Source organism: Ailuropoda melanoleuca, chromosome 8 (assembly GCF_002007445.2).
Source record: "Ailuropoda melanoleuca isolate Jingjing chromosome 8, ASM200744v2, whole genome shotgun sequence".
Taxonomy (NCBI): Eukaryota; Metazoa; Chordata; class Mammalia; order Carnivora; family Ursidae; genus Ailuropoda; species Ailuropoda melanoleuca.
The window spans coordinates 93,225,855-93,253,680 of NC_048225.1; the positions used below are offsets into that span (position 1 = coordinate 93,225,855).

The following is a 27,826-nucleotide window of genomic DNA, read 5'->3' on the forward strand; positions in this document are numbered from 1 at the left end:
ATCTGATAAGAGCCTTGTATCCAGAATATATTAAAGAGCTCTTAGAACTCATCAATAAAAGACAATTAATCCACTTAAAAATGGGCAAAGAAATTAAATAGGCATTTCTACCCGAAGATATACAAATGGGCAAATACATTAAAAGATGTTCCATATCATTAATCATCAGAGAAATGCAAATCAAAACAGGTACCCTCTGGAAAGACAATAATCAGGACGGTAGGGGTGCCTGTGTGGCTCAGTCGGTTAAAAGTCTGCCTTTGGCTCGGGTCATGATCCCAGGGTCCTGGGATTGAGCCCTGCATCCGGGCTCCCTGCTCAGCGGGGAGTCTGCTTCTCCCTCTCCCTCTGCCCCTGCTCATGCTCTCTCTCTCTCTCTCACTTACTCTCTTTCAAATAAATAAATAAAATCTTTAAAAAATAATAATAATAAAGACGGACAGTAACAACTTTTGGCAAGAATCTAGAGACATTAGAACTCTCACACCCTGCTGGATAGAATGTAACATGGTGCAGCTCCTTTGGAAAATAGTCTGACAGTTGCTCAGAATGTTACACATACAGTGACCATTATGACCCTAAACAGAATTACCACACGACCCAGGGATTCCACTCCTGAGTGTATACCCAAGAAACACATACACTTTGAAGGCAAATTTAGTGGCAGATGAATTATATCTCAATAAAGCTACTGTCAGACATAATCATAACAGAAGGAAGTTTTAGAAATTGATGTGAAGAGAAAGTGAATTCCAATAACCAGGATGTTTCATTTCTCCAAGCAACTCAATGTACCCGGAGCTGGGGTAGGAAGGGGGTAAGGAGAGAGCAGAGGAGAAACTGGGCAGGGAGGGGGGTGTTAATAAAGCCCCAAACAAGCCTCTGAAACAATGATAGGAGTCGGGTTTGACCTGACCCCACAGCAGAAGAATGTGGACTCTAAGAAAGGGCCCCCTCTCCCGCTCCACTGCTCCAACCTCTCTGTCCAATTCAACCCAGAACACTGGCTTCTCCATCACCCAGCAAACTACTAAACCAAAGTGGGGATTTTCTTACCTCCTGAGATCTGATAACCTCCTTATCTACAGGACAGAGTGGGACTGCATTTAATTCTCTGGAGAGAAAAATAAAAATAGAGAAGAATTAAGAGTTGACCTCAACAGCTCTTCCAAGAGCATACCCAGCACTCCAGCCATGCTTGATCCCTTCAAGCTCCCCCTGAACAGGCCAGGCCCTGTCTTCCCTTCTGCCGCTCCCTCCCCCAAGAAGGGTTGTATCTCTCCCCCATGCCCCCACTGCAGCTTCAGCACCTCCCCAGTCTGCTGAAAAACTCCTGTTCATTCCCTAGAATGCAGGTCAAATATTAAGTTCCCCAGACAGAGTTCAATGTCCTCTGCCAGGGCTTATCGCCCTGTACCACAATCTGTCTCCTTCACTAGACTGGAGCATTCTAGAGGGCAGAGACTGGGTCCTGTTCCACACTGGACCTCCAGCTCTTCCTCTCCGTGCCCTAGAGTTTAGTTTAATAAGATGTCTGGAACACACAGGTGCTGAACGGACAAACCCATGAATAAATGAGAATGTGCTGTAATAACCTCATTTCCAAACTTGGTAGGAGACAGCTTGCTTACTGACCTAAATAAGCCCCCAAAGCCTGCTTCCACATCTCTCCTGGTCTCCCCTTCTAAAGGGCAGGACCCAGGTTTTACAGTGCACCCACTGAGGTGAGGTCCCTTTCCGGATGTGACACCACCTCTGTCTTAAGGCAGGGAAAAGTCAGAGCAACTATCACGAAGATCCTGCGAAATGCAGGTCCTTCCCAATACAGACAGGGCGTCAAGGTTGGCGCTCCCGTGCAAAGCAGGCATGGTCTGCATTTTAAGAAAAGGTGATGTTGTGAGCCCCAAGTCATGTATAGAATTCTTGAATCATTACATTGCACACCTGAAACTAACAGAATACTGTATGTTCATTACACTTGATTTAAAAAAAAAAAAAAAGGGGGGGGGGAGGTGATTATCAATCAGTGAGTGGCAAAAAAAAAAAAAAAAAAAAAAAGAACATGATTCCTCAGGCTCTCAGAGAAGGGGTTCTGGAGAGCCCCTCCTCGTGTCCGTGGTTCTGTGGCCAACCACAGCAACTCCAAAGCTACCAAGCCGAGTGGCCGCTCTGGACACTTGGGTCCCAGGAACACCCCCGTCTGCTTGTGAGCAGAACTGTAGGCCCTGCGCGCTCACCTCAGGGACAGGATGCAGTGCTGGCAGAAGCGGTGCCCGCAGCCCGTCTGGTGGGGGTTGTGCAGCACGGAGTGGCAGAAAGCACACTTGTAGCGCTCTTCTAATGGGTCCACAAACCGGTACTCTGTGTCGGGCTCAAAGTCCAAGGAGATGGAGTTGCCGGAATTCTGGCGGATGAAACCACACGGGACACCTCCTTGCTCCTCAGAATAAGCCATTCTGCGGGGGTGGGAGGAGGGGAGTCAGGAGAAGAGAAGGAAAATTGAGTGTACAGAGACCAAAACCACTGTTTCCTAATTAGTGCACATCACCCCCGTGGTCATTTTGTGAGGACTTGGTAACAAACAGTAACAACCTCCGGCCACTGGAGGGCTCCCGCACAGGGGAGATGTCTTTGGGGTGCTCAGGCAGGAGGCTGGACCAGAACACTTCTAGCGAGATTTTATGAGACTTCGGACCTTTGCCCATCAGCCTCTTACAGGATGCTAAATTATCCTGTCAGTGTGGCCACACGCTTGGACCAAATACAGCCAGGTGTTAACTACATTCTGAGCAGACTCTAGTATGCAATTTTCTTCCACTCAGTTGAGAGAATGGAAACAAATGTTTTGTTAACATTTTTATGGAAGCACCTTGTATACCAATACACTTCTTGCAATATATATATATAGATACATCACCGCCCCATCATTTCTTACCTGAACTAAATAAGCACGTTAACTGCTTTCCCCTCCAATCCATTCTCCATAGTATAGCCAGGGCAACATTTTCAAAATGCAAGTGTGATTGAAGGTTACCTCCTCTCATTGTTCAGTGGCTTCCCAGGCTCTTAGGGGAAAGTCCACAATGCTAAGAGAGCGATGAGACTGTATCCTCTCCACCCAGCAGCACCCCAGAGCTCTCCTCCCCTTGCTTTCTGCACTCGAGCCATAAAGGCTTTCTTTTCATTCTTCTAATACATCAAGCTGCCTCCTGCCACAGGGCCTTTGTATAAGCTATTGCCTTTACCTAGAATGCTTCCCCTAGCCTCTTCCAGTCTTCTTCATTTCACATTCATGATTCGGATTTCAAATGTCATATCCTCAGGTAAGCTTTCTTTTCCCCACTCCCCTTCCTCCACCCCATTGAACAGCAGAACACCCACTCATGCCTATGAAGCATGCATGGCCTCCAGGGAGTGGCTGAGGGATAACGGCAGGTGGGTGGCAGGAGTGGGGGTTGGGTGGATGGAGTGGTGTCTCACTATATAATCCTTTTGAATTTTTGAACATGAATATAGTACCCATTCAAAAATAAACAAGTACACAAAAGCAAAAACTAAACATCCACTGTTATATCTATCATAGAACCAGATTCTGAACCCTGATTTTAAATCAGACATGCGTTTGAGTATTTGATTTATAACTGTGTGCTTCAGTGACACACAAATCCCATCTGGTCTTACTCATTGTTGCTTCTCTAGCCCTCAGCTCCAAGCCAAGCATGGAGAACAAATCAACCATTTGTTGAATTAATCTGATTGAATGGACTCTGACAAATCTGCAATAGGATGGCTCTAACTAGTGTTGCCTGTTAACACAGTGATCCTTTATTTTCTTATAAGGAAGGACTTTCCCCATCTTTGAAGTCTGATGAAAAGTCTAGACCTTCTCCACATAAAACAGCACAGACACCTGATCTCTGGACCTCCCCAGACTCTCTGAAGTTTCCCCAGGTTAACAGCCCTGCCTCCCCAGTAGGAATGCTGTTGCTTTGGGCACACAGCCAGGAGTGGTGTTTTCAGGGTGTCTGGCAAGTGGCTAAAGGATGGGAGGCAATCAAGTGTGGTCCCTGGCAGTGACATCCTTCCACGTGGTCAGGGAACAGGCAGCCTTGGCCTTGAGGCTTGCTTGCTTTGGCTTGCGCTTGGGATCCCTCAAGAATCTCCAGCAGCTGATGAGGTCAGCTGGGCCTGAGAGCAGCTGCGTGGCCTGACAGTGCAGGCGGGAGATGGGCGCCATCCAGCCCCCAGCCCCGCTCGAGTCAGCTGCCGACCTCCCCCAGTGCTGGAGAGGGCTGAGTCTGGGGTGCGGCTGCAAGATTGGAGCACAGAAAGCAACTGGCCTCTTTCAGCAAAGAAAGCTTTCTCTCTGGAGGAGACCCGCAGAACAGGGGATTTTTTTTTTTTTTTAAATCCCAGGGTTTGAGACCGAAGCCCCACCTTTTCCTCTCTGCATATGTTTCCTGCAGAACATCCAGGTGGGTAGGTGAATAGTACAAGATGTGATTGTTCCTCTTTTTTTTTTTTTTTTTAAAGATTTTATTTATTTATTTGACAGAGATAGAGACAGCCAGGGAGAGAGGGAACACAAGCAGGGGGAGTGGGAGAGGAAGAAGCAGGCTCATAGCAGAGGAGCCTGATGTGGGGCTCGATCCCATAACGCCGGGATCACGCCCTGAGCCGAAGGCAGATGCTCAACCGCTGTGCCACCCAGGCGCCCCTGTTCCTCTTCTAACCTGGTTTACTCTTGAGAGTGAGTGAGTCTTAATTGTGAAGATAAAGAGGCACCGCACTTGACTCACACGCCAATCCTAATACCTAAGACTCACCTTTCTCTCAGAGAAACGGAAACACCAACTCCAAACCTCCTTCATCAGCCCTGGGTTCTCTGGTCCCAAGGGATGACAACAATTCATGTCGACGCCCCTCTAGGATTCTCTCTGAGACCAGCCTCATGTCTCTGTCACACAGCATCTAAATTTGGACTCTCAGATGTATGCCCTAATGCAACAGGCTTGCTCAGCTCCTAAAACAGGGCAGTAAAATGTTCCCTTCTGCTACATTCGATCCTCTTTCCTAACAAAAGAATTTAATACATTCATCTGTGTATCCATCTTTCTCTACAACAGCAGTTCTCAAACTTTTTGGTCTCAGGACACCCCCGCCCCTTTACACTCTTAAAAAAAAGAGGATCCAGAGACCCAGAAGAGCCAACACAATATTGAAGGAGTAGAACAAAATTGGAGGATTGACACAACCCTACTTCAAGTCTTACTACAAAGCTATAATAATCAAGATAGTGTGGGGCGCCTGGGTGGCACAGCGGTTAAGCGTCTGCCTTCGGCTCAGGGCATGATCCTGGCGTTATGGGATTGAGCCCCACATCAGGCTCCTCTGTTATGAGCCTGCTTCTTCCTCTCCCACTCCCCCTGCTTGTGTTCCCTCTCTCGCTGGCTCTCTCTATCTCTGTCAAATAAATAAATAAAATCTTTAAAAAAATAATAATAATCAAGATACTGTAGTAGTGGTGAAAGAACAGACAAACAGATGACTGGAACAGAATAGAGAACCCCAAAGTAGACCCACATCAATACAGTTGACTGACCTTTGACAAAGAAGCAAAGGCGATACAATGGAGCAAGGACAGGTTTTCCACCAGTGGTGCTGGAACAACTGGACATCCATGCAAAAAAAAAAAAAAAAAAGATGACTCTAGACCCAGACTTTCCACCCTTAAAAAAACTAACTCAAAATGGATCATAGACCTAAATGTAAAATGCAAAGCCATTAAACTCCCAGAAGACAACATGGGAGAAACTCTAGATGACCTGGGGTATGGCAATGACTTTTCACAGACAGCACCAAAGGCACAGCACAAACCATGAAAGAAAGAATTCGTAAACTGGACTTCATGAAAATTAAAAAATTTTGCTCTGCAAAAAGACACTGTCAAGAGAATGGGAACACAAGCCACAGACTGGGAGGAAATATTTTCAAAAGACACATCTGATAAAGGACAGTTGCCCAAAATACACCCCATCAGAGAAGATAGGCAGAGGGCAAATAAGCATATGAAAAGCTGCTCCCCGTCCTATGTTGTCAGGAAGATACAAATAAAAATGAGATACCACTATTTACCTACTTGAATGGCCCAAATCCCCAACACTGATGATCCCAAATATGAGAGGATGTGGAGGGACAGGGACCCTCACTCACTGTGGGTGGGAATGCAACACTTGGGAAGACAGCCTGGCAGTTTCTTACTAAACATTTCTTACCATCCAGGAATCCCTCGTTGGTATTTACCCATGGGAGTTGCAAACCTTTGTCCACATAAAACCCTGCACACAGATGTTTATAGGAGCTTTATTCATAACAGCCAAAACTTAGAAGCAATCGAGATGTCCAACAGCAGGTGAATGGATAAACTGTACAACCTGACAACGGAACAGTCTTCAGCACTAATAAGAAATGAGCTATCAAGCCATGAAAAGGTGTAGAGGAATCTTAAATGCATATTACTTAGTGAAAGAAGCCACTCTGAAGAGCCTACGTACTGTACAGGTCTAGCTATAGGACATTCTGAAAAAGGCAAAATGATGGAGGCAGTAAAAAGATCAGTGGTTGCCAGGAGTTAGGGTGGAGGTAGGGAGAGATGAATGGGTGGCGCATGGAGGATTTTTAGGACAGTGAAAATACTCGATATGATACTATAACGGTAGATACATGTCATTATACATTTGTCCTAAGCAACACCTTATCTGCCTAAAGACAGATCCTCCAAATGGAACTCAATAATTATAAACCACCTCTCCAGGAGTCTCATCAACCAGGAAAGAGTGGCCAGAAGAAACTAGAAGGTGACACCCTGACAAACTTGGTCACAAACTATCACATCTCCCACCTAATCTTCTAAGGGCTCATTTATCTCCCCTAAAAATCATTCCCTCTTCCCTAAGAGGCCTACTCCCTCTCCCCTTCCCCTCTTAGGATGGTATTCAAGCCTGAATCCCAAGCCACCTCAGAGAGCTACTCATTTTCCCCTGGGTATCTCCCACGCATACATAAGTTATAGATGTTAATAAACTTGTTTGTTTTTCTCTTGCTAATCTGTCTTTTATCACAGAGGTCTCAGCTAAGAACCCTTCCCCAAAATGGAATCAATTCAATGTATTCACAGATATGACAGAGTCCCAATAATACAACCATAAAGGGTGCTGTTTCTTTGTCTAACAAACGTATTTCTTTAATTAATTGAACATTTCCAGCTAGTACTCTGTCATTCCTAGGCAGCTATTTAGTGGAAATAAATAAGAGTTCCATTTTATTAAAATCTTTCCCCTTTGGGTATAATAGCTTATGTAACAGGAAGAGTAAAAAGAGTTCAGTTCTTGCAAATAAGAAAAGAAAGTCATTGAAATTATTATCAGAGCCTGTATATCTGCCTTATTCCTGCCATTGATGGCACTCACAGTGCGGTTCTCCTGCTGAAAAGTTACTGTCTCAATCCTGAAAAGACAAGAGACCTACAATATGCTCCCCAAGGGTTCTTATCGAGTTTCTTATAAACGTCATTTTTTAACTTCATAAATTGCTGCCTCTTCTTGTTGAGAATTTTCTAAGAATTCCAAAGGAAAGCTGTGGATGTCAAGATTTAAGTTCTTTACTTACAAATTTCTTCTGATTCATTTTTGGGGAACACATAATGAACACTCTAACATCTGAAGCAACAAGAGCTTAGGTTTTAGTTACTATAAAAAAGGCACACATCTAGTAGAATTCAGTCTCAGGTTTAAAAAAAAGGTAGATCCTTGTCTGTCTGTCTGTCCATACTCCTTCCATAGGATCCCAAACACCTTGTTTAGATTAACGAAGGTTTGGAAAACTTGGGAATGTTTTTATAAATCATTTTATACTTTGTGGGGAGTTTATTTTTTTTGAAAGATTTATTTATTTTGAGAGAGAGAGCTTGAGTGTGGGATTGGGGGGGAAGGGCCAGAGGGAGAGAGAGAATCTCAAGCAGACTTCCTGCAGAGCATGGAGACCAACCCTACAAACCTGAGATCACAACCCTGAGATCCCAACCCAAGCCAAAAACCAAGAGTCAGAAGCTCAACTGACTGAGCCACCCAGGCACCCCAATCATTTTATACTTTGTAAGACATAAGCCCAGAAATTATGTCTCCAGAGCTTTCAAGATCTGATTCTTGGGAGTTACTCATTACTACAGATGAAGTGCCAGAGTGAAAATGGCACAGGGCCAGAGACCTGGGCTCCATCCCTGCTCTGCTGCTCACCACCCAGGCAACCTTGAAGAAGACACCCCCTACAGCTCCGTCATTTGTCCATCCCTCATGGACTCAGCATGTATGTGTCCTAAGAGTGCAGAGATCTGTGATATTACATCTGCTGTGGAGGGTCTCCAGAGCAAGTAGAGGCAATTAGACACAAGTATGATGCATTATAATTCCCTGGTGGCAGGTACCACAAAAAAAAAAAACCTGTCTGAGCCCAGGTGAGGGGTAGCTAACACTTTCTGAGGTGTCTGTGTGGATTTCACAGAGAAGAGAACGTCTCAGCTGGTCATGAAGAAAGTATCCCTTCTCCTTTCCCATTGAAGGAGATACAAGAATTTCCCATAGGATATCATAAAAGTTCTGGAATGGTTAATAATTAACTGTAGATCAAGGGGAATGAAGGGAACATGCCAGTCATTTGCCTGTTTGTTCTCAGACTCCCTGCTCTCCTGCCCTGGCCTGCATCATGAGGTGGGGTGAGGGTTGACCCCCACAAACTCTGTTTTCTGGGCTCCCTGGCTTCTGGCTAGGTTCAGCCAATAAGAGACACTGTTAAGAGACTGAAGGGTGGAAGGAAGGGAGAAGCAGGAATATTTCTCTCCCATCCCTTGGTGCTGGGTAGCATCTCCACAGTGACTGGGTCTCCTCTACGGCTTTGGTCGCCAACAGATGGCCCCTGGCTCTGTGGACTAGCTCCCGCCAGGTGGGCCAAGGATGGTCCACAGCTCCTAAGCTCTAGAGGGTTGGGCAGCCTCCCGCTTGGACTCATCTCTGAGTTGCTTCATCCTGAGTCTTATGTTTAGTTCCCAGCTTTGCCATCACCTGCGTAAGCTGATACCTGTGTAACTGAAAACCTGTCAGAAACCACTGAAAAGGTCTCCGTGAGATATACATATGGAGAGAGAGGGGAGGAGCATCACATGAAGAGACCTGAATGAAGCCACAGCCAGGAACTCCAAATTTTACCTCATGTTTTCGAGGATTTTAGGGATGCTAAACATACAGGACAGGCCCAGGCACGGAGTTTAGGGAAGAGGCTAATACAAGAGACCAAAGGAGGATGACAGTGGCCTGATCTAAGGCAGAGGCAGGGAGAAGCCATGTTTGTGAGGCATTTCAGAGGTAAAAATGCAGGAATTTAGAAATGGGTTCAGTGGAAGGGCTGAAGGAGTGGACAGTGGAGGATGAATCCCAGGTTCGCTTGGAAGACTGAGTAATTGATGACACCAATGGGAGAGGATGAAGGAGAGAAGCAAAGAAGCAAGGGTGTGGGTAGGGAACATATCGAGGTTGGGGTCCCTTAGGGACAGTCTTAAGGGAGTGGGGGTGAGCCAGACGAGCTGACATCTAACATCTCTTCCAGAATAAATGATATGATTTCTAGGAATGGCCATATTTCTTTTTTTTTTAATCAATAACTGTTTTAAAATTGCCCAAGGCATTAAAAAATTGTTTGACTTTACAAATAATTCGGTTGTCATTTTAGTGACGGCATTTGACGTAATAGATTTAGATCTATGCCAGGAATGTAAGATCTGGAGACAGAAGACATCCCAGAAAGACAGCAATGGAAAAATTCATTGAAGCCAGTACTGAAGTCTGCCCTTCCCACTCATGCCTGTGGCTACAGAGCAGCCCTTGTTTACTCCCTACTTGGGATTTAACTGGTGCTGCTTCCCCCAAAGTAACTGCCATTCAGCCTTGTGTGACATTCTACCCCTTTCTAGGTCCAAGATCCCTCCTACTAATGACTTCTAGGGTCCAGGGGCTGTTGGTAGGTGTACAGAGGTGCCTGGGAAGGGTTTGAGAGGCTTACAGTATTCCCCCAAGGCTCCTTTGTAAGGGAAGGTCCTGACAGCTGCAGAGTCAAGAGAGGCTGCTTTCTCTGACAGGTGGGACTGACAGGGTCAGGTGACAAGGAGGGGGCACAAAGGCTGGCCAGGAGCCCCAGGACGGTCCTTGAGCTGTGGGCAATGGAGGGGCAACCCCGCACTGGCCAATGAAAGCCACCAATCCCAGGATGGGCTGCTAGAAGGCAAACTGCCCTTTTCTCAGCTCCATTCAGGCCTCACCAGAAGCATAAGGAGCCAACCCCTGACTGATGCTCGCATTTGGCAAAGGGAGGGGGAGGTGCAAGAATGCTCTTCCCCAGACCCACCTGAAAGCCAACAAAGGGTCCTGGGCTGAAATTAAAGGAGGAGAGATGTACTGAGTGATGAGGAAAAGTTAAAATGTCAAATCCCAAGAGGCAGTGACCCAAGGAGACTCTGGAATCTGTGCCCTGGCTCAGACAGCCCGGTGCCCATCTGCTAGAAGGACAGGCAGTTCCTGCTCTCAGTCACCTGGCCCTTGAATTCTGAGATTCCGCTCTTCCAGGAAGAACAGTTACTACCAGGAAAGTGAAAAAAAGAAGAAGAAGGAGAAGAAGGAGAAGAAGAAGGAGGAGGACGAGGAGGAGGAGGGGAGGGGAGACAGCAGAAGAGGAAGAAGACTATTTAGTACGTTATCTGCAGGGCATGAGGGAGAAGTGAGATACATTTAAAGTGGTTACCAAAACCTCAGTCTTCAATGGCCCAGAAAGATCTTTCCTTAGAAGACGAAACCCCTTAAGACAACTGCTAGGCCTCTGGTCCGACCCTTGACCTTCTCTTCCTCTCTACTGTTTCCATAGCTTTTAACACAACAACAATATGACTACCATGTGACCTCTGGGAGAAACTGGTTTTATTTTCACTAACCTTTAGCCATGTAGGTTAGACAAAGAGGAAGGGCCTTGGAGAAACGCAGAAGTAATGAGGCCATTTTCCATCAGGCGTAATGTGGGAGGGAGACCATGCAGCCTGACAGTATGTGACGACAGCCTACCGATGACCCACTGCCTATCCACGGGATGGTTGGCTTTGGTGTTGCAGAGGCAGAGGTAAGGGTGTATTTTCTTTTTTTCTTTTCCTTATACTTTCCCAGGAAAGGGTTTTCTTGGATACAGGATGAATGATGTGGGTAAGACTTTAATTCCTTTAAAGAGAAGTGTGATTTCTTTCCAAGCTGTCAGGAAACCCCTGGTTCTCCATTTTCCTGGGAGTGCAGCAAAGCACTGTTGGTGAGGAGAAGACGGTTCCAGGGCTGAAGGGCATCCCTACACCCCTTGTGATGTGCCACCCCCATGTGCCCTCAACAGCTATCTCTCCTACGGGGAAACCTCAGAGCCCATCTTGAGCCCACCTGGCTCCAAGTGATGCTGGAGCAGACCTTTTAGATTGGCTCTCAGAACTTAAGACCAAGAGGAAAAAAAAAGAGAGAGAGAGAGAGAGAGAGAACACTACTGATCTTCTCGCACAAAAGCTTACTCTTTGGGAAGCTTCAACTCCAGTCTTTCGGCTGCCAGCCTCAGCTGGCCCAGTCCTCCCTGCTGTCCGGGGTCAGCTCCTTGGCGAGCTCCTCAGGGAGGGGCTGTCCTCATTGGTCTCCAGATCCTCAGAGCCAGCCTCAGGCCCGGCCCAGAGCACTCAGTCAGCGTTCGCTATGTAGGAGAACTCTAGGATTAATGTCAGGCCTTCCTGAAAAGGGGCTGTTGGAAGGAGGGCCACGAAGACAACCTAGGGCAAATATGAATGAGGCAGACAGACAGCAAGGGGACGATATGAAAAGATGTGAATGGAACTAAGGGCTGGAATTGGATGTGGGTCAGGATTACATTCAGTGAGGCTATGTCTAGGCTCAGAGCCAGCTAATTTACATGCACAGTCTTGTTCTAATCCTGATGACGGATACATCATTAGTATCCCCAGTTTGCTGAATGAGGAAACTTGGAGATTTCCCATGGCCAGGAAGCAGTGGAGGCCCTCAGGGGAGAAAGAGGTGCTGGGGTTCCTCTCTGCTTCTCCAAAGCCTGCCAAGAGGAAGTGCGGGATGTTGGCCACCGCCATGGACTCCGGAGTTGACCTGCCTTGGCACAAATCCTGATTCTATCCCTGAATAGCTGTATGATCTCAGGCAAGTTGCTCAGTCTCTATGCTTCTCAGTTTCTTCATCTATAAAATAGTGATAATGATAATAGTAGTTACCTCAGAGAATCTTTGAAGATTATATAAGTTAATATGATACATCAAGGGTCAGCCAACCCACCACTTGTTTTTGTAAATAAAGTTTTATCAGAACACAGTCACGTTCATTTGTTTACATATCATCTATGGTTGTTTTGTATTGTTTGGTTTTGTTTTTTGCTACCTCAGCTGAGTTGAGCAGTTGTGCCACAGACCCTATGGCCCAGAGCCTAAAATATTTACTTTCTGGTTCTTTACAGAAAACGTTTGCTGACCCCCGCATGCATGAAGAGCTTCTAATGGCGGTACACAGGAATTGCTATGAGGGCTACGATTATGATGATGATGATGAAGCATTCGCCTCAGAGCCCCTCCATCGATGTCCCCCACTCTGAGGATAACCCTGTGGGGCATGGTATCTGGCTCAGGAGGCCAGGGAAGAAGAAGAGAGAGAGGGTCCAAGTCTGCTCCGGTGGGGCTTGCAACTTAATGGAGGAGACAAGGGAGTAACAACAAAGGAGGCAGTTACAAACTCTGATGAGTCCTCTGAAGGAAATAAACAGGATGTTGAGATAAGAAACAGAAGCAGCCACTGTTGACAGGAAGGCCTCATGGAGGAGGTGATACTTGAACGGCAAGGGGAGGATGAGAAGGAGCAAGTGTGAGGAGTAGCAGGACGGACGCTGCAGGTGGAGGGACAGCAAGGGTAACAATCGGTTCTGGGAAAGGCCTTGCTGTATTTGAGAAACACCGAGGAGGCCTGCGTTGCCTAATGTCAGGGACAAGAGGTAGAACAGCAGGAGACAGGCCAGGAGCCAGATCACACGGGCCTGCTCGCCCACAGGAAAGAGTCCGGGTCGTTCTAAGAACAAAGCAACGGGAAGCAGCATGAGTATTTTAAGGAACTAATGGCAGTGTCTGCTTTGGAGCATAAAAAGCCACTCCAGATGCTGCATGGAGAACGGACTGTGAGGGCAGCGGGAGAGCAGTCAGGAGGCTGATGGAGTGGGGACACTGCGGCAGTCGGGGGGAGAGCACAGACCTGGACCCTGGTGGTGGCAGGGAAATGGAGCAGTCCAGTGACTGAATATGAGGCTTGGAGGCAGGGAGGACCGGAGGCTGATGTCAGGATTGGGCCTCAACACCTTGGTGGAGGTGGTGCTGTTCCCTGAGATGGGGAAGAATGAAGGCAAAGGGAGGGAAGTCTGGAGTCATTTGGGACCATAGGGAGAGAGCCTAGTCCCTTTTCCTGAAGACACCCCTTCAGGTAGGAGATAATGACCTCAGCCCCCCACCCCCACCCCAGGGCGACTTGCCTAAATATTTCCCTTTCCTTCCTATGTTCTTTTCATGCTTGTGTATGTTCCCTCACTCACTGGTTTGCTATGCATGCACTTTGCTTTTTCTGCATCCCTATATTCCTACCCCCACTCCCCTGTCCGGGCCCAGAAGCGATAGCGATGAGTGGGAGTTCTGATCAGAATTGAGTCCTGAGAGCCCGCCCACTGTCCCCTCTGCTACAGTCAGCACCCCCATCAAGGCTCGAGTCACACCACTCCCTTGTGGGTGGGCACAGCACCTCGCTGACTCATCTTCACTCAGATGCATAAATTGTACCTACTCCCATGATTTCCCCAGATACCAGCCCCTCCCCAACACAAAGTGCTGCTCCCCGTCATCGGGGACCTGCCTTTCTCATTTCTCTATCTCCTCCTCCAAACACATTCTCCTCCTCCCTTCACCCAATGCATTATTCTGAATTCATGGTTACACTGACTATCTCCCACTGAAGGTTCATTCATTCAATCACTTCTTGTAAATCATTCCTCTGCTGAGGACCTGTCACACGCAGACACTGATGGGGAAACAGGAATGCAGCACCATGGGCCCGGATTCCTCACACCCCCGCCCCCACCCCGCCACAGGCAGTGGGCAGTGGGCTTCAGCCCAGCAGCACCTGCACTGGGCACTTCCCGCCCTCCCCTGCCCTTTCATTGCCGGCTCCAGAGCAGTGCCTGTAGACCTGTGTCCCTCCGAGGAACCCATGGGCACCTCCCTGCAGCCTGGCCTGCTCTCCCAGTTCTCTGTACCCTACCCTTGAACAAGCTGGGGGGCCTGAATCATCTCGTGTTGAGCGGGCGAGGGGAGTGCCCTAGGTAGTTTGGAAAAGCATATTATATTAGTTTGATGACCTAAACTGAATCACACAATCAGACTCACCAATTAGTCTGTCCTAAATAATAGCCCTGCTGCCCTTTATGTGGCATTTGGTACTTCCTCCTTGAAACCCCCTGATCCCTGGGTCCTGGGGACACTGTGCTGTGTGGCCTTCTCCCACCCCTGACCACACTTCTGTGGGGCTCCCTGCGGGACTCCCCTGAGATTGGGTCAGCCTCTGTCCCTCATTCTTGCCAAACTCCTACCTCTCCTCATGGGAAAGGCTGCCTCATCCCAACCAGATTTCTTTCCAAATGTGGTGGGGGGGGGAATCCCTACTTCATCACATCCTGGGGCGTCATCTGAGCCTTACGGTTTTCTCACCTTCTCCCTTCCCAACCACCCTACCTTCTCACATACATAGGGAGATGAAGACTCCAGGGGCCTGGCCAGCAGAGCCAGTGGCAGTTTGGAGACACAGCCAACAGACAACGGTTGAGAGGCTGAGACTGGGCTTGGAATTCAGAAGCTTTTGCCCGGCCCCACCGTCCATGGCCTACGGGGGCTCTGCGGAAAGGGGAGAGACCTGAGACCTCCCTAGACCGGATGTACAACAGACAAGCCAAGGTGGATTCAGAAGCCTTGGGCTGACCTTCCGGCAACATCATTCTAGCCGCGCCTCATCTCTCACATGAACTCGTACACAGCTGGGCCAAGTCACATCTCTAAAGCTGACCACAGACGTGTGACACACTGGCCAGTGCCTCAGAGCTGGGAGAGACAGTGGCTGGGGTAGGGTCGATGTTCTGCAAGGAGCAATCCTCTCCTGACCAGCGGCGAGGCCAGCTCTGGCCCGGGCCCAGGGAGAAAGTGGATGGGACTAGAGGTGGCCCTCTCATCCTGGCTCTATACTGTGGCAGTATAGCCTAGAAGCTTCCTGAGGTCTGCTACTCCAGGTGTACCCCAGATGCCCAGCGCACACATGGGTAGGCATCCTTGAGTTGTCACAGAACTCTCTAGCCCCTCACACAACCCTGGACGTCGGGTTCTTGGGATCAGGAGAGCAGAAGAGGGACAGAAGGAAGGGAGCCCGGGGGGTGGGGCAAGAGAAAGAGAAAGAATTTGAAAGAATGGCTTTCCCCGCAACAACTAAGCCAGTCAGTTGTACAAGGGCTTAAGAGATCAGCAAGCCAAGGGTGTCACAGCTTTTAAAGAACAGTGACACTCATTAAACCAAATCTCACTCAGAGACATCGGTAAATAAAAAAGTGTACGGAGGAACTATTTTGGTGGAAGCAAGGCCTGTTTGGGTTTCCTACGACCTATACCCCCTCTGGCAACTTTTTTGGGTAGTTTTAGGGGTTCCACAGTTTGATTTTTCAAGATAATAATACTAACACTAACACTCACACACTTAGCAGTTTGTTCACACACATCACACCCAGTCCTCACACTAACCCTGTGGCAATATTATCGTCACGTTTCTGATGGCGTCTGTACCTGGGGTCCGAGCTGTCAAGCAACTTGCCCCAAATTGCACAGCTAGCATGTGGTGGAGCAGGAATTCAATCTAGGCTTCCCGACTCCAAGTCCAGTGCTCCTTGCTCTGTGTCATGGCTAAAGGGAAATGTATCACATTCCACCCGACGCCAAGACCGAGGTCTGGGTGAGAGGCAGCGCAGCCCGGAGACCAGCTCTGGAATCAGACCTTGGGGTTCAATTCCTTCTGCCATCCACTTACCTGGGTCATCTCTTCCTCATCTAGAAAATGAGACAATAATAGGATTAAATATGTTAATTCATGTAAATCACTAGCACACAGGGCCTGATGCATAAATAAGCAGCATCCTTCACTCCTAGTCAGCATTTATTCAGTGCCTGTTGTATGCAGAGGCCCATGCCTCATTCTACTGTGGGAGGGGGAGGGAGGAGGGTGGGGGAGGACCCCAAATTACCAGACAGTTCCCGTCTCCCAGACGGTTCAGTCCAGGTGGGGACCATCACTACATGCAAAGTACAACCACCGTATGCCCTAAAAGCGCGCCCTAGAGCATGGTACAGATGCTGGCTTGGACAGCTTACCCCAGGGAAACAGAACTCTGTTTGGGGAGCCTCCCTGTCGCAACATTTTAGCCTACCCTATAATGTATTTCAGAATTGGGATCTCTCAGTAGTAGCTAGAAGTCTGCTAATTAAGCAAGTTTCTGGGCTAGATTCTGTAGCAGGTTACCATGTGAGCTGCACAGAGCTGGACCCTTGGGCCAGCTCCTAGACCATTCCTCCTCCTCCCCACTGGCTGCTCCTCATTTCCGTATCGCTCAGAGGACCCAGGCTGGTGCTGGACCTCTTTCTCTTCTCTCTACGCTCCTTTTCCTGGTGAGCTCATCTTGGCTCCCGCCTTAGATGCCATCCGAGGCTGACAAGTGCCCCGATTTCTATCTGCAGCCTGGACCTCTCCTCATTCCAGCTGCCTGGTCCACACCTCCACGTTCGTTCACCAGACACCTCAGTAGTAACACAGCCGAGCCCACCCGACCTGCTCCTGCACGGCCTTCGTCCACCTCAGGAAAATGGTGCCACCAAACACCCTACTGCTTGGATCAAAACTTTGGAGTCGCCCTTGGCTCTTCTCACTCTGCACCCACCACACAGATCCTCCCAGCTCTTCTTCCAAACACCTCAAACTGCCGCTCCGCACTTTCGGCACAACTACTGTGCTCTAAGCCGGCATCGTCCCCCCACTGGAAACAGCATTAATCTCTTAGCTGGCCTCCTGCCTCTGCCCTTCCCTGTACAGCCCAGTCACACCCCAGCAGCCAGAGCCACCTGTCTAAAAACAGAAGTCAGATATGCCACTCCTCTGCTCTTAGGGTGAAAGCCACTGTTCTTCGAGTCCTGCATGACCTGGCCTGTTACTCAGTTTCTAGCACTCTCCTCCTGTTCACACACTCGAGCCACACTGGCCTCGCTTCTTAACCAGTGCAAGAGGCTTTATTTGCTGGCTGTCCCCCCGAATGGCCTGAATGGCTTGTTCCCACACTTCAGGTATCGGCTCAAATGCTACCTCCCGCGACCGCCCTGCTTGGAAACCCCACCTCCCTGACTACACACCCCCTCCCTTGAGGCATTTTTCTCCAAAGCGCTCACAACCATGAGGCGTGTTACAGGTTTACTTCCCTACTGCTGAGCTTTCCCAGCCAGAATACAAGCTCCGTGGGGGCAGAGGGGTTTCTTCTGTTTGCTGAGGCCCTGACGCTTGGAACAGTGCACGTGATAGGTACACCACAGACATTGATGGAAAGACCACAAGGCTCCCTCACAGTGTTCTGCAGGGAACAGGAGAGCTTCATCTCCCACCTATCCTGCTTCCCAAGGCCTCAATCTTCTCATCTCAGCTGTTTGCAAGTCCTGAAATCCCACCTGTTCCAGCTAGACAGGGCAAAGCTGGCTAATAATGCGGGCCGACCTGGGGAGGGGCAGTCAGGGTCAGGAGGGGAGGGTCCAGCCAGGCGGGGCTGGAAAAGCTGACTTTGAGCCTTACTCCTGACTCCTACTAACGTGAACCAGCCCCTGGTGAGGGGTTACAGCCGGAGCCAGGTACCGGGGAAGGAGGGGAAGATGCCAAGAAGGATTTTTAAAGGTTGACAGGCCAATATTTCAATCAATAAACATGGATGGGGCCCTCACCCAGGTGTCTCGCAAGGTGCTAGAGAGCTGACATCACATTTGCCAGGGTCCTTTTCTGGAGGCTTCATCATGCGGACAGGTAACAGGGTTTGAGGCCAGGTTTTCCTTTTCAACTCATTCTCTTGTTTTCAGTATCTATTTCAAACCTTTCTCTTCTGCACAGACCTTGACCACGCCCCCCTACCACCGGCCCCCTCCCCCTCACAGAAACTCCACTTCCTACTGCACAGAAAAAAATAGAAATCTTCAGACCAGAACGACCTCCACTTCCTGCCACCAGACTTGCGTGTCTCCCTGCACAGGGGCCCCCTTGCTCTGCCCTCTCCTTCCCAGGGGATGTGTTAGAGGTGACCTCTGAATTAGGCCAACCTCTCCACTCCTGCCTTCTCTGGGGGACTTGACTTGACATCCATTGTCTCCCACCCCACCTTCTTCATTGCCAACTTCTCCCTGTCAGTTGGCTCCTTCCATCAGCTCTCACACAGGTCTCTCCAGAGATCAGAGCAACACTAAAAATCCTCACTCTCGTATTTCTTGAAAGTTCTAGCTCTCTCCTTCCTCTCATAGCCCAACTTCTTCATTTACCCTCACCCAGCGGAGTGACCGTTTCCACTGGCCTTTCTTCATTCCAGTCCTCAGCCCACTCCGGCCTGGCTCACATCCTCATCAAGCCACCCAAAGCAGCGATGGCTGGGTCATTAATGCCAATGGTCCATTTTCAGTCCTCATCTTCCTGGCTTCTCAGCAATGTCTGACATTGTTGTCCCCCAATCCCTCCTCCAAACACACATTCTCCCTTCAGCTTCCCTGAAACCACACTGTCCAACACCAGAGACAATATATGAACTAACAGCGGCCAGCCGTCTCTCTCTCCCCACCCTGGACCTCCACTGCATCTAGACTCACATTCCGGCTGCCTACCCAGCGCCTCCTTCTGACTGTCATGCAGGCACTCCAAAGCCAGCACATTCCCTCTCTTAAGTTGCTCTGTCTCCAGAGCTCCCTCGTAGTGAAGACCCACTCTTTCTTTATCTTCCTGCTGTCACCAGACAACTGGCATCGTCCGGGCAATGCCTTCCCTCTCCCCCACCCCATCCTATCAGTCACGGAGGCCCCCTGAGTGTACCTGATGGGTCCATTCCACCTCCTTCCCTCCACCACCCTCACAACCAACGCCCTGATTCAAGCTGCCACCCCGTCAGCTGGGCCCCCGCACAGCCTCCGACAGCTCGTCTCCTTCACCCACTCGCTCCTGCGAGCATTTTTCACACAGAGCCGAGCTGAGCTTCTGAAAGCACCAAGCTGCGTCACTCACACGATCTTTTTTGCGGCCTCCCAATCCTCTTAATGTCCTCAAGCCCTAGCACATGCTGCAACGGTCCTGCCCCCATCCCCAGTGTCATGTGGGAGCCCCCTCCTTCCCCACCCCTGCTCTCCATCCTCCCTGGCCCCCTCGCCGCTCCCCCTACACGCGGCACACCCGCCCCATGCAGCCCGCACCCCGCAGGCTCTCTCCCTCTGCTCCAGCTGCCGCCTCTGCTGGGGACAGCCTGTCCGCCCTCGCCTCCCTCTCGCTGAGCGAACCCCCTCCTGAGGCCCAGCTTAAGTGTCTCATACCCAGCTAGGGCATCACAAGCCTCCTCGGCCAGGTTAGGTCCCCTCTTCATCCGGGCGTGCTAGTCACCACCCTGTGCTTCTCCTCACCCTTCACAGCACTGCCCGTGACTGCAGTTCGTTTATTACGTAATTACCGGTTCGGTATTAAGCTGCACCAGCAAACAGAAAGCAGGGCCTCGGCCGGGCCTTTGTCAAGGTGCTGGCACAGAGCAAGCGCTTGGTATCCGAGTGAATGAACAGCTGCCCCTTCGGGTGCCTGCAACGTGCTAGAAGCTTTACATGAGTCGCTCCCACTTTGCACAGCAATCCAATGAGGTATGGGCACTAGTCTTAGTATCCGTGCTCCCGTTCTACCGATTAGGATTATAGAAACGTGTCCAAGGTGACATGGGTGGTAAGTGCTGGCTAAACCCCAGGCTGGTCTCCCCTCAAAGCCACTACACCACGCTTCCCTCTGAGCTCCCACGGGCTCACTCAGCACCGGACACACGGTAGGAGCTCGACCAGGAGGGACAGATGGAGTCACCCACTATGTCATCTCTTTGGTCCTCACAGTCACCCTTGAGGCCTACAAAGAAGAATTATAATTCCCCTCTTCCAAATGAGGAAAGAAAACGGAGTCTAGGGGTTCAGATGGTCACCAGAGGTAGGTGGCCATGCTGGACTGGTCCTAGGTCTCCTGGCTTCTCTCTGGAGTGATTTTCTCCACAGCATGACCATAGCTAGGCACGGATGGGTGGAAGTATGCAGGGAAGCCATGCAGAAAACAGGTAACATAGCAGGCTTGAGACTGCCATCCTTAGAAAGTTCTGCTTCTAAGGATGGCCCTTGGTTAACATCTTGGAGGGTGGATTTGTGGCAGGTTTCTCTGACTGGTTTGGGTGGTGCACTGGGCCCAAACTGTTTTTGCAAGCAGTGCGGTTGTTGCTGAGCATTTGTTTTTCTTCTGGAAGTCCGGAATTTTGGTATAAGTTAGGCAGGGGATGCCTACATGACCCATCCTCAATAAATACCCTGGGCACTGAGTCTCTAACGAGGTTCCCTGATAGACAACATTTCACACGTTGTCACAATTCAGTGCTGGAGGAATTACGTGATCCTATGTGACGCTGTTGGTGGGGAGGACTCTTGGAGCCTGTGCCGGGCTTCTTCTGGACTTCTCCCCACATGCCTTTTTTCTTTTACTGATTTTACTTTACATCCTTCCACTGTAACGAATCATAGCTGTGTGACTATATGCTGAGTCCTGTGAGTCCTCAGAGAATATCATTAAACCTGGGTATGGTTTTGGGGAGGCATTCCTAACAAGAGATGAATTTGAGTTTTCTTTGAAAAGGGGCATGAATTAGTCTATTAAAACAGGAAGCATTCTAGGCAGAAGAAATGATGTGAAGAAAGTTAGGAACAGGGGCGCCTGGGTGGCGCAGTCGTTAAGCATCTGCCTTCAGCTCAGGGCGTGATCCTGGCATTGTGGGATCGAGCCCCACATCAGGCTCCTCCGTTGGGAGCCTGCTTCTTCCTCTCCCACTTCCCCTGCTTGTGTTCCCTCTCTCGCTGGCTGTCTCTATCTCTGTCAAATAAATAAATAAAATCTAAAAAAAAAAAAAGTTAGGAACAGGTAAGTCAGATGGAGAAGACCTTACAGCCATATGACACAGCCAAGCAGAGCTGACATTGAGAGAATCGAGCATTACGGCTGTGGGGTGGAAGAGACGGGCACTAGAGAAGTTACACTTGTTCTAACGATCCAGCATCAGTGAAGGGAACCACTTGAAATCACACAGACGGAATTACTGTCAAGGAAGGACTGAAAGAATTTAGTGTCTGGCTGTCCACAGCTAATATCCACGGAATCGGACATTTCTCAGAAAGGTCTCCAGAAGTACCACTGAGCAGTTGAAGCAACAGCCTAAATTATTGGCTTTTCAAATAAACCACCTCAATACGAGGAAGTTGGTCTGCTCCAGAATAACCTACTTCCCATCCATGAAGGGCAACTATTCACTCCTTCCTTATCCCTTTGAAATGCCTTTGCCCATAGTCCAATATCCCCTCCCATCCCTCCTGTCCACTTCTCACTCTTCAGGAGGGCTTCCTGGAATAACCCCACTCAACTGTCGAATCGCTTCTTTTATTCTGCAACTCCATAGCACTGAAGCCTTCACTTTATGTTAACTTATTTGCCTTTAGCCCAGGGAAGCATGGTAAGTTTTCCTAGGTTGGATCATAGGTATCTGCCCAGCCTCTTCCTCAGAATCTTCATGTCATGATGGCAGAAGAGGGACTTTCACGACCGTTTGGCTTCACCCCACCCACTTGCCTCCATCCTCTAGCATCAAGGGCCCCTCTAACGGAAGGCTCTGTGTACAGCCTGGCTGTTCCAAGCCACCCCCCCTTGTAGGGGGTCATGGAAAGGGCTCTGGCTGGTAGCTTTGTACCCAGTCACCTTCGCTCCACACCCTGCTCTGACGCATAGCTGGCTCCCACTAAAGGAACGGCTCTGCTCCTGGTAATCAAGCCAGTGCCTGTATTTTGCTTTCCAAATCCATTCTGTTTCTTCTGCTGGGTCCCTGGTTCACCTCCCTACCCAGCACTGTTTTCCCTCCAAGATGGCAGCTGCTCTGCCCACAGATTATTCTAAAGACTGGAATCCTGCCCCTGAAACCTACTCCCTGGGGCCGGGCCCCATTATCTGCTGCTGTCTGCCCTCCTCTCTGGCGTCTGCCTGCCAAGGGCTTGTCCCAGCTTCTCCCCACCATGCCCTCCTCCGTCCCAGCTCACCTGTCCCCGGGAGACTGAGGTCTGCCTGGTCTAGAGATTGCAAAGTGACAGCACCAGGCTAGATGGTCCACCCTGGCACTTGGCAGTTCTTTTGTTTGTCAGTTTTTAATTTAAATTTGAATGCCTTTAGGCTAGACACACATTTTGCACCTCCTCAGAGACCCCACAACTCCCTACTGCTATGACACACATGGAACAAGAAAACCAGCTTTACTGAGTACCCACCAGATGCCAGGCTCCGTGTACATACTGGCTCATTGAATCCTTCCACCAGCCTCAAGTGAGCGACATTACTATCTCTCTGTGGAAACACTGAGGCTCCTGGAAGTTGGGCAACTTGCCCAGATCATACAACTACAACCAGCAAGCCATACATTCAGATTAGAACCCAGACCTCCCAGCTTCTGCAAGTCCACACGATTTCCACTATGCATTACGGCGGCCCCTCTGCAGCGGGCGTGAGAGGAAACAGGAGGAGGGCAGGGCCGCGAGTAAATGCACGATTGAGGTAGTACAGGAAAGAGGTCGAGTGGATGTGAACTCAGGGAGCAGCCCTGGTGCCCAGAACCGGCTGGAGGAGACAGGCCAGACGTTACCGTGGAAGAATGGTGTCTGCATGGGTTAGGGAGACCTCAGAGCTTCTTTCTCTTCAGACGGCTTGGGACAGGTGTCTAAGGGGCTCCCGAAACATCATGGTGAAGATTTTGTGTGTCACAAATCAAACTGGCCAGGAAGAGAGCTGGGGGAGAGACAGAAACCTTTCCTCAAGGAAGCTGGTTTAGGCCTTGGGAGGTCAGGAGGGCTTGAGGGAGAGGAGCGCAGGGGATAGAGGGCCAGCCTGAGGACACAGCCTGGGCCTCATACCAGCACTTGCAGGGCGGAAGGAGGATGAGAAGCTTGAGGTCAAGGAAGGGAGCGTCAGTGGGGACAGGGGGGCACCCTCCAAGGAGATGGGCAACAGCTGCAGCAGGCTGGCGACAGAGGATTACCAGGCCCCAGAAACCCTCAGGCAATCTGAGCAGCAGGGCAGGTGCATGGCGCTGAGTGAGGAACACAGCCTAAGTACGAGTGTTGGCTGCTCTTTCCAGAAGCTTCTCAGTGAAAGGGAGAGAAGACGGGGTACAGAAACATGGGTTTTTCCTGTTTAACAGAGGCTGAGCTCGTGGAGCAGGGGAAGGAGTCAGCGGTCAGGGAACAACGGAGGGAACCTGTCAGAGGGAGCAGAGGGCTGAATCAGGGGTGTAGGTGGAGAAGATGTTCTCCCATGGGTCAGGAGAGTACCTTTTCCCTGAGAGAAAACAGGCCACGGGGGAAATCCCAGGGGTGTTCTAAACTGGTGAGCAGAGAAGCTGGTGAGGCGCGTGTCCAGCCATGAGGCACGGGGAGCTGCTGAGAGTGAGATGGGTCCCCCTTCCCTGCTCACGCCTCCCGGGAAGGGCGCACCCGGGCTCCGTGATTCAACGCGGGGCCACAGACCCTGCAGGTGCATGCGAACGTCCCCTGCTCTTGCTGCCACCCGATCTGAGCGCGCACCACCACCTGCCTCCTGATAACAATAAGCAGATTCATCCCCGTCGCTGCAAATGGATTTTGAATTTTTCTGTCAGGACTGATGAGTATTTTCACTTTTATTTCCTCTCCGATCCTCCAGCCCACTTCCTCACAAGACAGGGCCTGTCGGGGGCCATGCAGATCCACTGTTGTCTGACCCTCCAAATAAAGCTCTCCTCTGGGCAAAGCAACAAATTCAGTGGGGCCTAACCCTGGCCTCAGCCGTGGCGGGAACCTCCAACCCTGGGGATCACTTCTGCCCCTGTGACATGTTCTCCTTTCCCCCAACACACACACAGACACCCACATAGCTCTGCTGAGGGGAGGACTCCTGCCCCAAAGGAGCCTCAGTAAAAGCCACCACTCGGGCAGAAAAAGCTCTTCAGAGACTGGGTCTGCCAGTGCTTCCCCTTCCCTCAGTCTATTAGCTCTGAAAGACCCCGGATCAGTGACAGAGGTGTCAGGCAGCCTTTGACGAATGCCTTTCTGGTTCCCTTCTGCTCCTCCCACCCAGAATCCTGACTTCCTCTCACTGAAATAACCCAAGAGCACAGGACTTGGAGGCCAAAGACTTGGGCTGGGGTCCTGGCTGGTCCCTACATCCCGTGAGAGCTTCCCAGTCACTTCCGAGCCCCAGCTTTGCAACCAGCTCAGTGGAAGGAATAGCACCTGCCTCTCCCTTCCCTCAGGGAGGCAGGGAGAGGTTAACCAGGTGAGAAAGGCTATTTTCAAACTGCCCAGGGCTCAGCCTGTCTAGAGCCCCGCCCAGCACAGGTTCCCCAGCCATCAGCCCCTAGCAGCTCAGAGCCTGAGGGAGCCACATCCCCAATGAATCCAGCACAGACATTTGCTTAAGCCTACTCTATGCCAGATTCCTGGACATAAACAAGAATAGACACAGGTCTTGCCCCCCAGTTCACTCGGCTGGGCAGAGCTAATGGGGCGGGCGTCTGTTCACGCAGTGGCCAAGGCAGAGTCACCAGAACCTGCTCCGTGTCATTGGGAATAGACCAGACATGCATCATCAGAGTCCAGGCTGAGGAGGAGGTGGGCAGACTTAGCTCTCTGAGAAACCAGGGTGGGGGCCTGGAACCAGATACCTGGTCCAGCACGGGAGCCTAAATAAAGGGTTACTACACTAGTGCTTTGCCCTCACCGTCTGGGAAATGTGGACAATAATCCTGCGTTGGCCTCACTCACTAGGATATCATGGAGGACAACATGAGAATGGCAATGAGAAAATGCTTTAAAAAGGAAAGAGCTTTATAAACATGGAATTATTTTTCTTCAGGGTCCTCTGCAGTGAAGCTGAGATAATCCCAGAGGGTCTGTTTGTGTAAACGCTGGTGAGCCTTTCCCATGGCTAGCCTAACAGGCCTGACTCAGAGGCACCCAGCTCCCTCACTCTGCAAATCATCCCCCACTGAAATATCCCACTCACTGCACTTGGTACTTGCAGCGGATGGGGCCTCCTCTCCTTTCCCTATTCTTCCCATTGCCCTGCCACCCAGGGCCAATGGGTACCAGGTGATAGCTGGCTGACAGATGGAAACACTGCCCAGCCTCCTCCCACTGCCACAGACCTCAGCCCACAGCCCAGAGGACCTGAGAAAATCAGCTCCTCCATCACGGCCTGTCCAGCAGGACATCCAGAGGCTGGCTCAGATAGGAGACTTTCTTGGGCTTCTGTCTAGGACCGGGGGAGGGAGAGTCCAGGATCTGAGTGCCTACCCATTCCTCAGGGTTCAAAACAAAAAATAACAAACACAAGAAAGAGTCGACAGGGGCTTGGTATTTTATGCTTCCGTCTCATATCCATCTTTCCTGCAGCAATGTCTGTCCTGTGCAAACAGCAGAACTGGGGGGAGAAGTGTTCAGATGCTAGGTTTTCACCCAGACCATCCACAGTGCTAACGCCGTCTCGCTGGCCATGTGAGGAGGGCAGAGCAGCCAGATGCACTCTGGATTCGAAAGGTCCCACCTGGCCTTTCCCGGCCTCAAGCTCTCTCACACGCCCTGAACAGGTTCTATTCCCAGAAGTACTTCAGCGTCTGCATTTTGTCTTCCAGAGCCCTTTTAAAATGCAAACGCCCCTGGAGGGAGAAACCGTATTCTGCTGGCCCCAGCCACACAGCACCTGGGACCGATAAATATTTACTGAATTAAATTGGTTACGCGGGGCCTGTCCTCACAGGACACGGGTCGGAGCGCAGGGCTGAGAAGGGTGGGGCTGCAGGGACAGCCTGGGCAGGGAGCCACGCCTCCTTCCGCGAGCTCTAGCAGCCCTGCCAGCCACAGCGAGATAACGTGAGTTAGGAGAAAGTAAATCTGAAACAGCCAAATATGGAAACTCTGCAGGAGGGGGCAGAACCAGCCGAGAAAGTCGGCAGCGGCGGAGCGGCGCAGCGCAGTGAACCACAAGAGCGCGGTCCCAGAGCTCACTGAAAATTCTCAGAAGGGCCAAAACCCTGCAGGGCAGGAACAAGGGCGAGGCAATCTGGTCTGGAAAACCCAGATTCCACCAATTCTCTGGGTGTCCCTGGGCAACTCACTTCAACTCCCCAAACCTTGGTTTCCTCCAAGACCCCTCTGAGCTCAGCTTAGGGTGTGTGTGCGCAGTGTTGTGTTTTGTCTCGTGTTGTATTTCTAAATGAGCACGCTCCATCGAACAGTTTGGGGAGGTTTCCATTCATTCCAATATTCCAGTTTCATTCCGGAGGGCTCTGGTTGGAGAAGTTCTGCAGAAGTGGAGGGGGTGGTTAAGAGTACGGAGGGAGAGCCTAGGGTTTGCAGTGCGTGTGTACCGGGCTCGCCTGAAACCCCAGCCCCACAGCCTGCTACGTCCCCCAACCTGAACCTGGTCCATCCAATCCACAGCCGCGCTCTGGAGCAGCTCCCCAGCTCGGGACCCCCAGTTGCGTCCACACCACACCCTTCCCCTGCTAAGAAAACCCGCTCCGAGCCGCGGAGCCCAGCTGTCTCCCGAACCCCCTACCGCACCCCCTCGCCCGCAGCAGCGGCCACCTGCCCCGCGGGCTGGCCCGGCCGCGTCGCACCCACCCCCCGCGCCCTCCCCGCGCTGGTCGGAGCCCCAGTCGGGGGACTCGCTGAACGCGAGCAGGGCGGGAGGCCCGGGGCCCCAGCAGCCGGGCGCGGGGCGCGGGGCGCGGGGAGGAGGCTGCGGGTCTCTTGCCGCTGCGGCGCTTTCGGTTTCAAAGCAAACGGGACAGGCCAAAAAGCGCTCCTCGGTCCCCTCACTCAAGCCCTGCAGCCGGGGGGCTGATCGCCGCTGCCACCGCCGGGGCGGCGACCTGCCGGGACTCACGTGTGGCTCCGCGCGGGGGGTCCGTCGGCGCGGGGTCCGCAGGCGCGCGGCTACTCCAGGCAGGGGCCGGCGGCTAGGCGGGGGCGAGGCTCTCAGCCCCAGAGCCCTGCCTGCTGATCCTGGCCAGGGAAGGAAGGAGGGCGGGCCCGGGACCGGGAGGGGAGGGGCCTGGGGCGGGACCCGCGAGCGGTCAGGGCGAGGGGCGCAGGCCTGGGGGAAGGGCGGACGCGCGGTAACGTGCTGGGTAGAACGCTGAGCGACAGTTACCGAGCAGTTAGAAATCTAACCCACCCTCACTAGAATCACAAGTATTTACAAACAAAAAGCATCTCGGATTTTCCTCAGATGCCTCTGAACTGCACACGTCTTAC

General features: G+C 50.9%; 1 protein-coding gene across 6 annotated transcripts in view; it reads right to left on the minus strand.

Moving 5' to 3' along the window:
- The window catches only part of TRAF5 (TNF receptor associated factor 5), a 44,951-nt gene extending 17,347 nt beyond the window's left edge, over positions 1-27,604 (minus strand). Inside the window, exons 1-5 of one of the 6 annotated variants that reach the window (XM_019797428.2) lie at positions 19,799-21,281; positions 16,236-16,255; positions 5,603-5,670; positions 2,238-2,456; positions 1,057-1,114 (exon numbers count right to left, since the gene is read on the minus strand). In XM_019797428.2, the coding sequence (XP_019652987.1) occupies positions 1,057-1,114; positions 2,238-2,456; positions 5,603-5,670; positions 16,236-16,244 (354 nt within the window). In that variant the 5' untranslated portion in view covers positions 16,245-16,255; positions 19,799-21,281. Of the gene's footprint in view, positions 1-1,056; positions 1,115-2,237; positions 2,457-5,602; positions 5,671-11,641; positions 11,815-13,379; positions 14,921-16,235; positions 16,256-18,181; positions 19,586-19,798; positions 21,282-27,455 lie in introns of those variants that run through there. The other 5 variants (XM_034666900.1, XM_011222260.3, XM_011222261.3 and 2 more) reach the window with 5 other exon arrangements.
- Between the last annotated feature and the right edge of the window lie 222 nt (positions 27,605-27,826).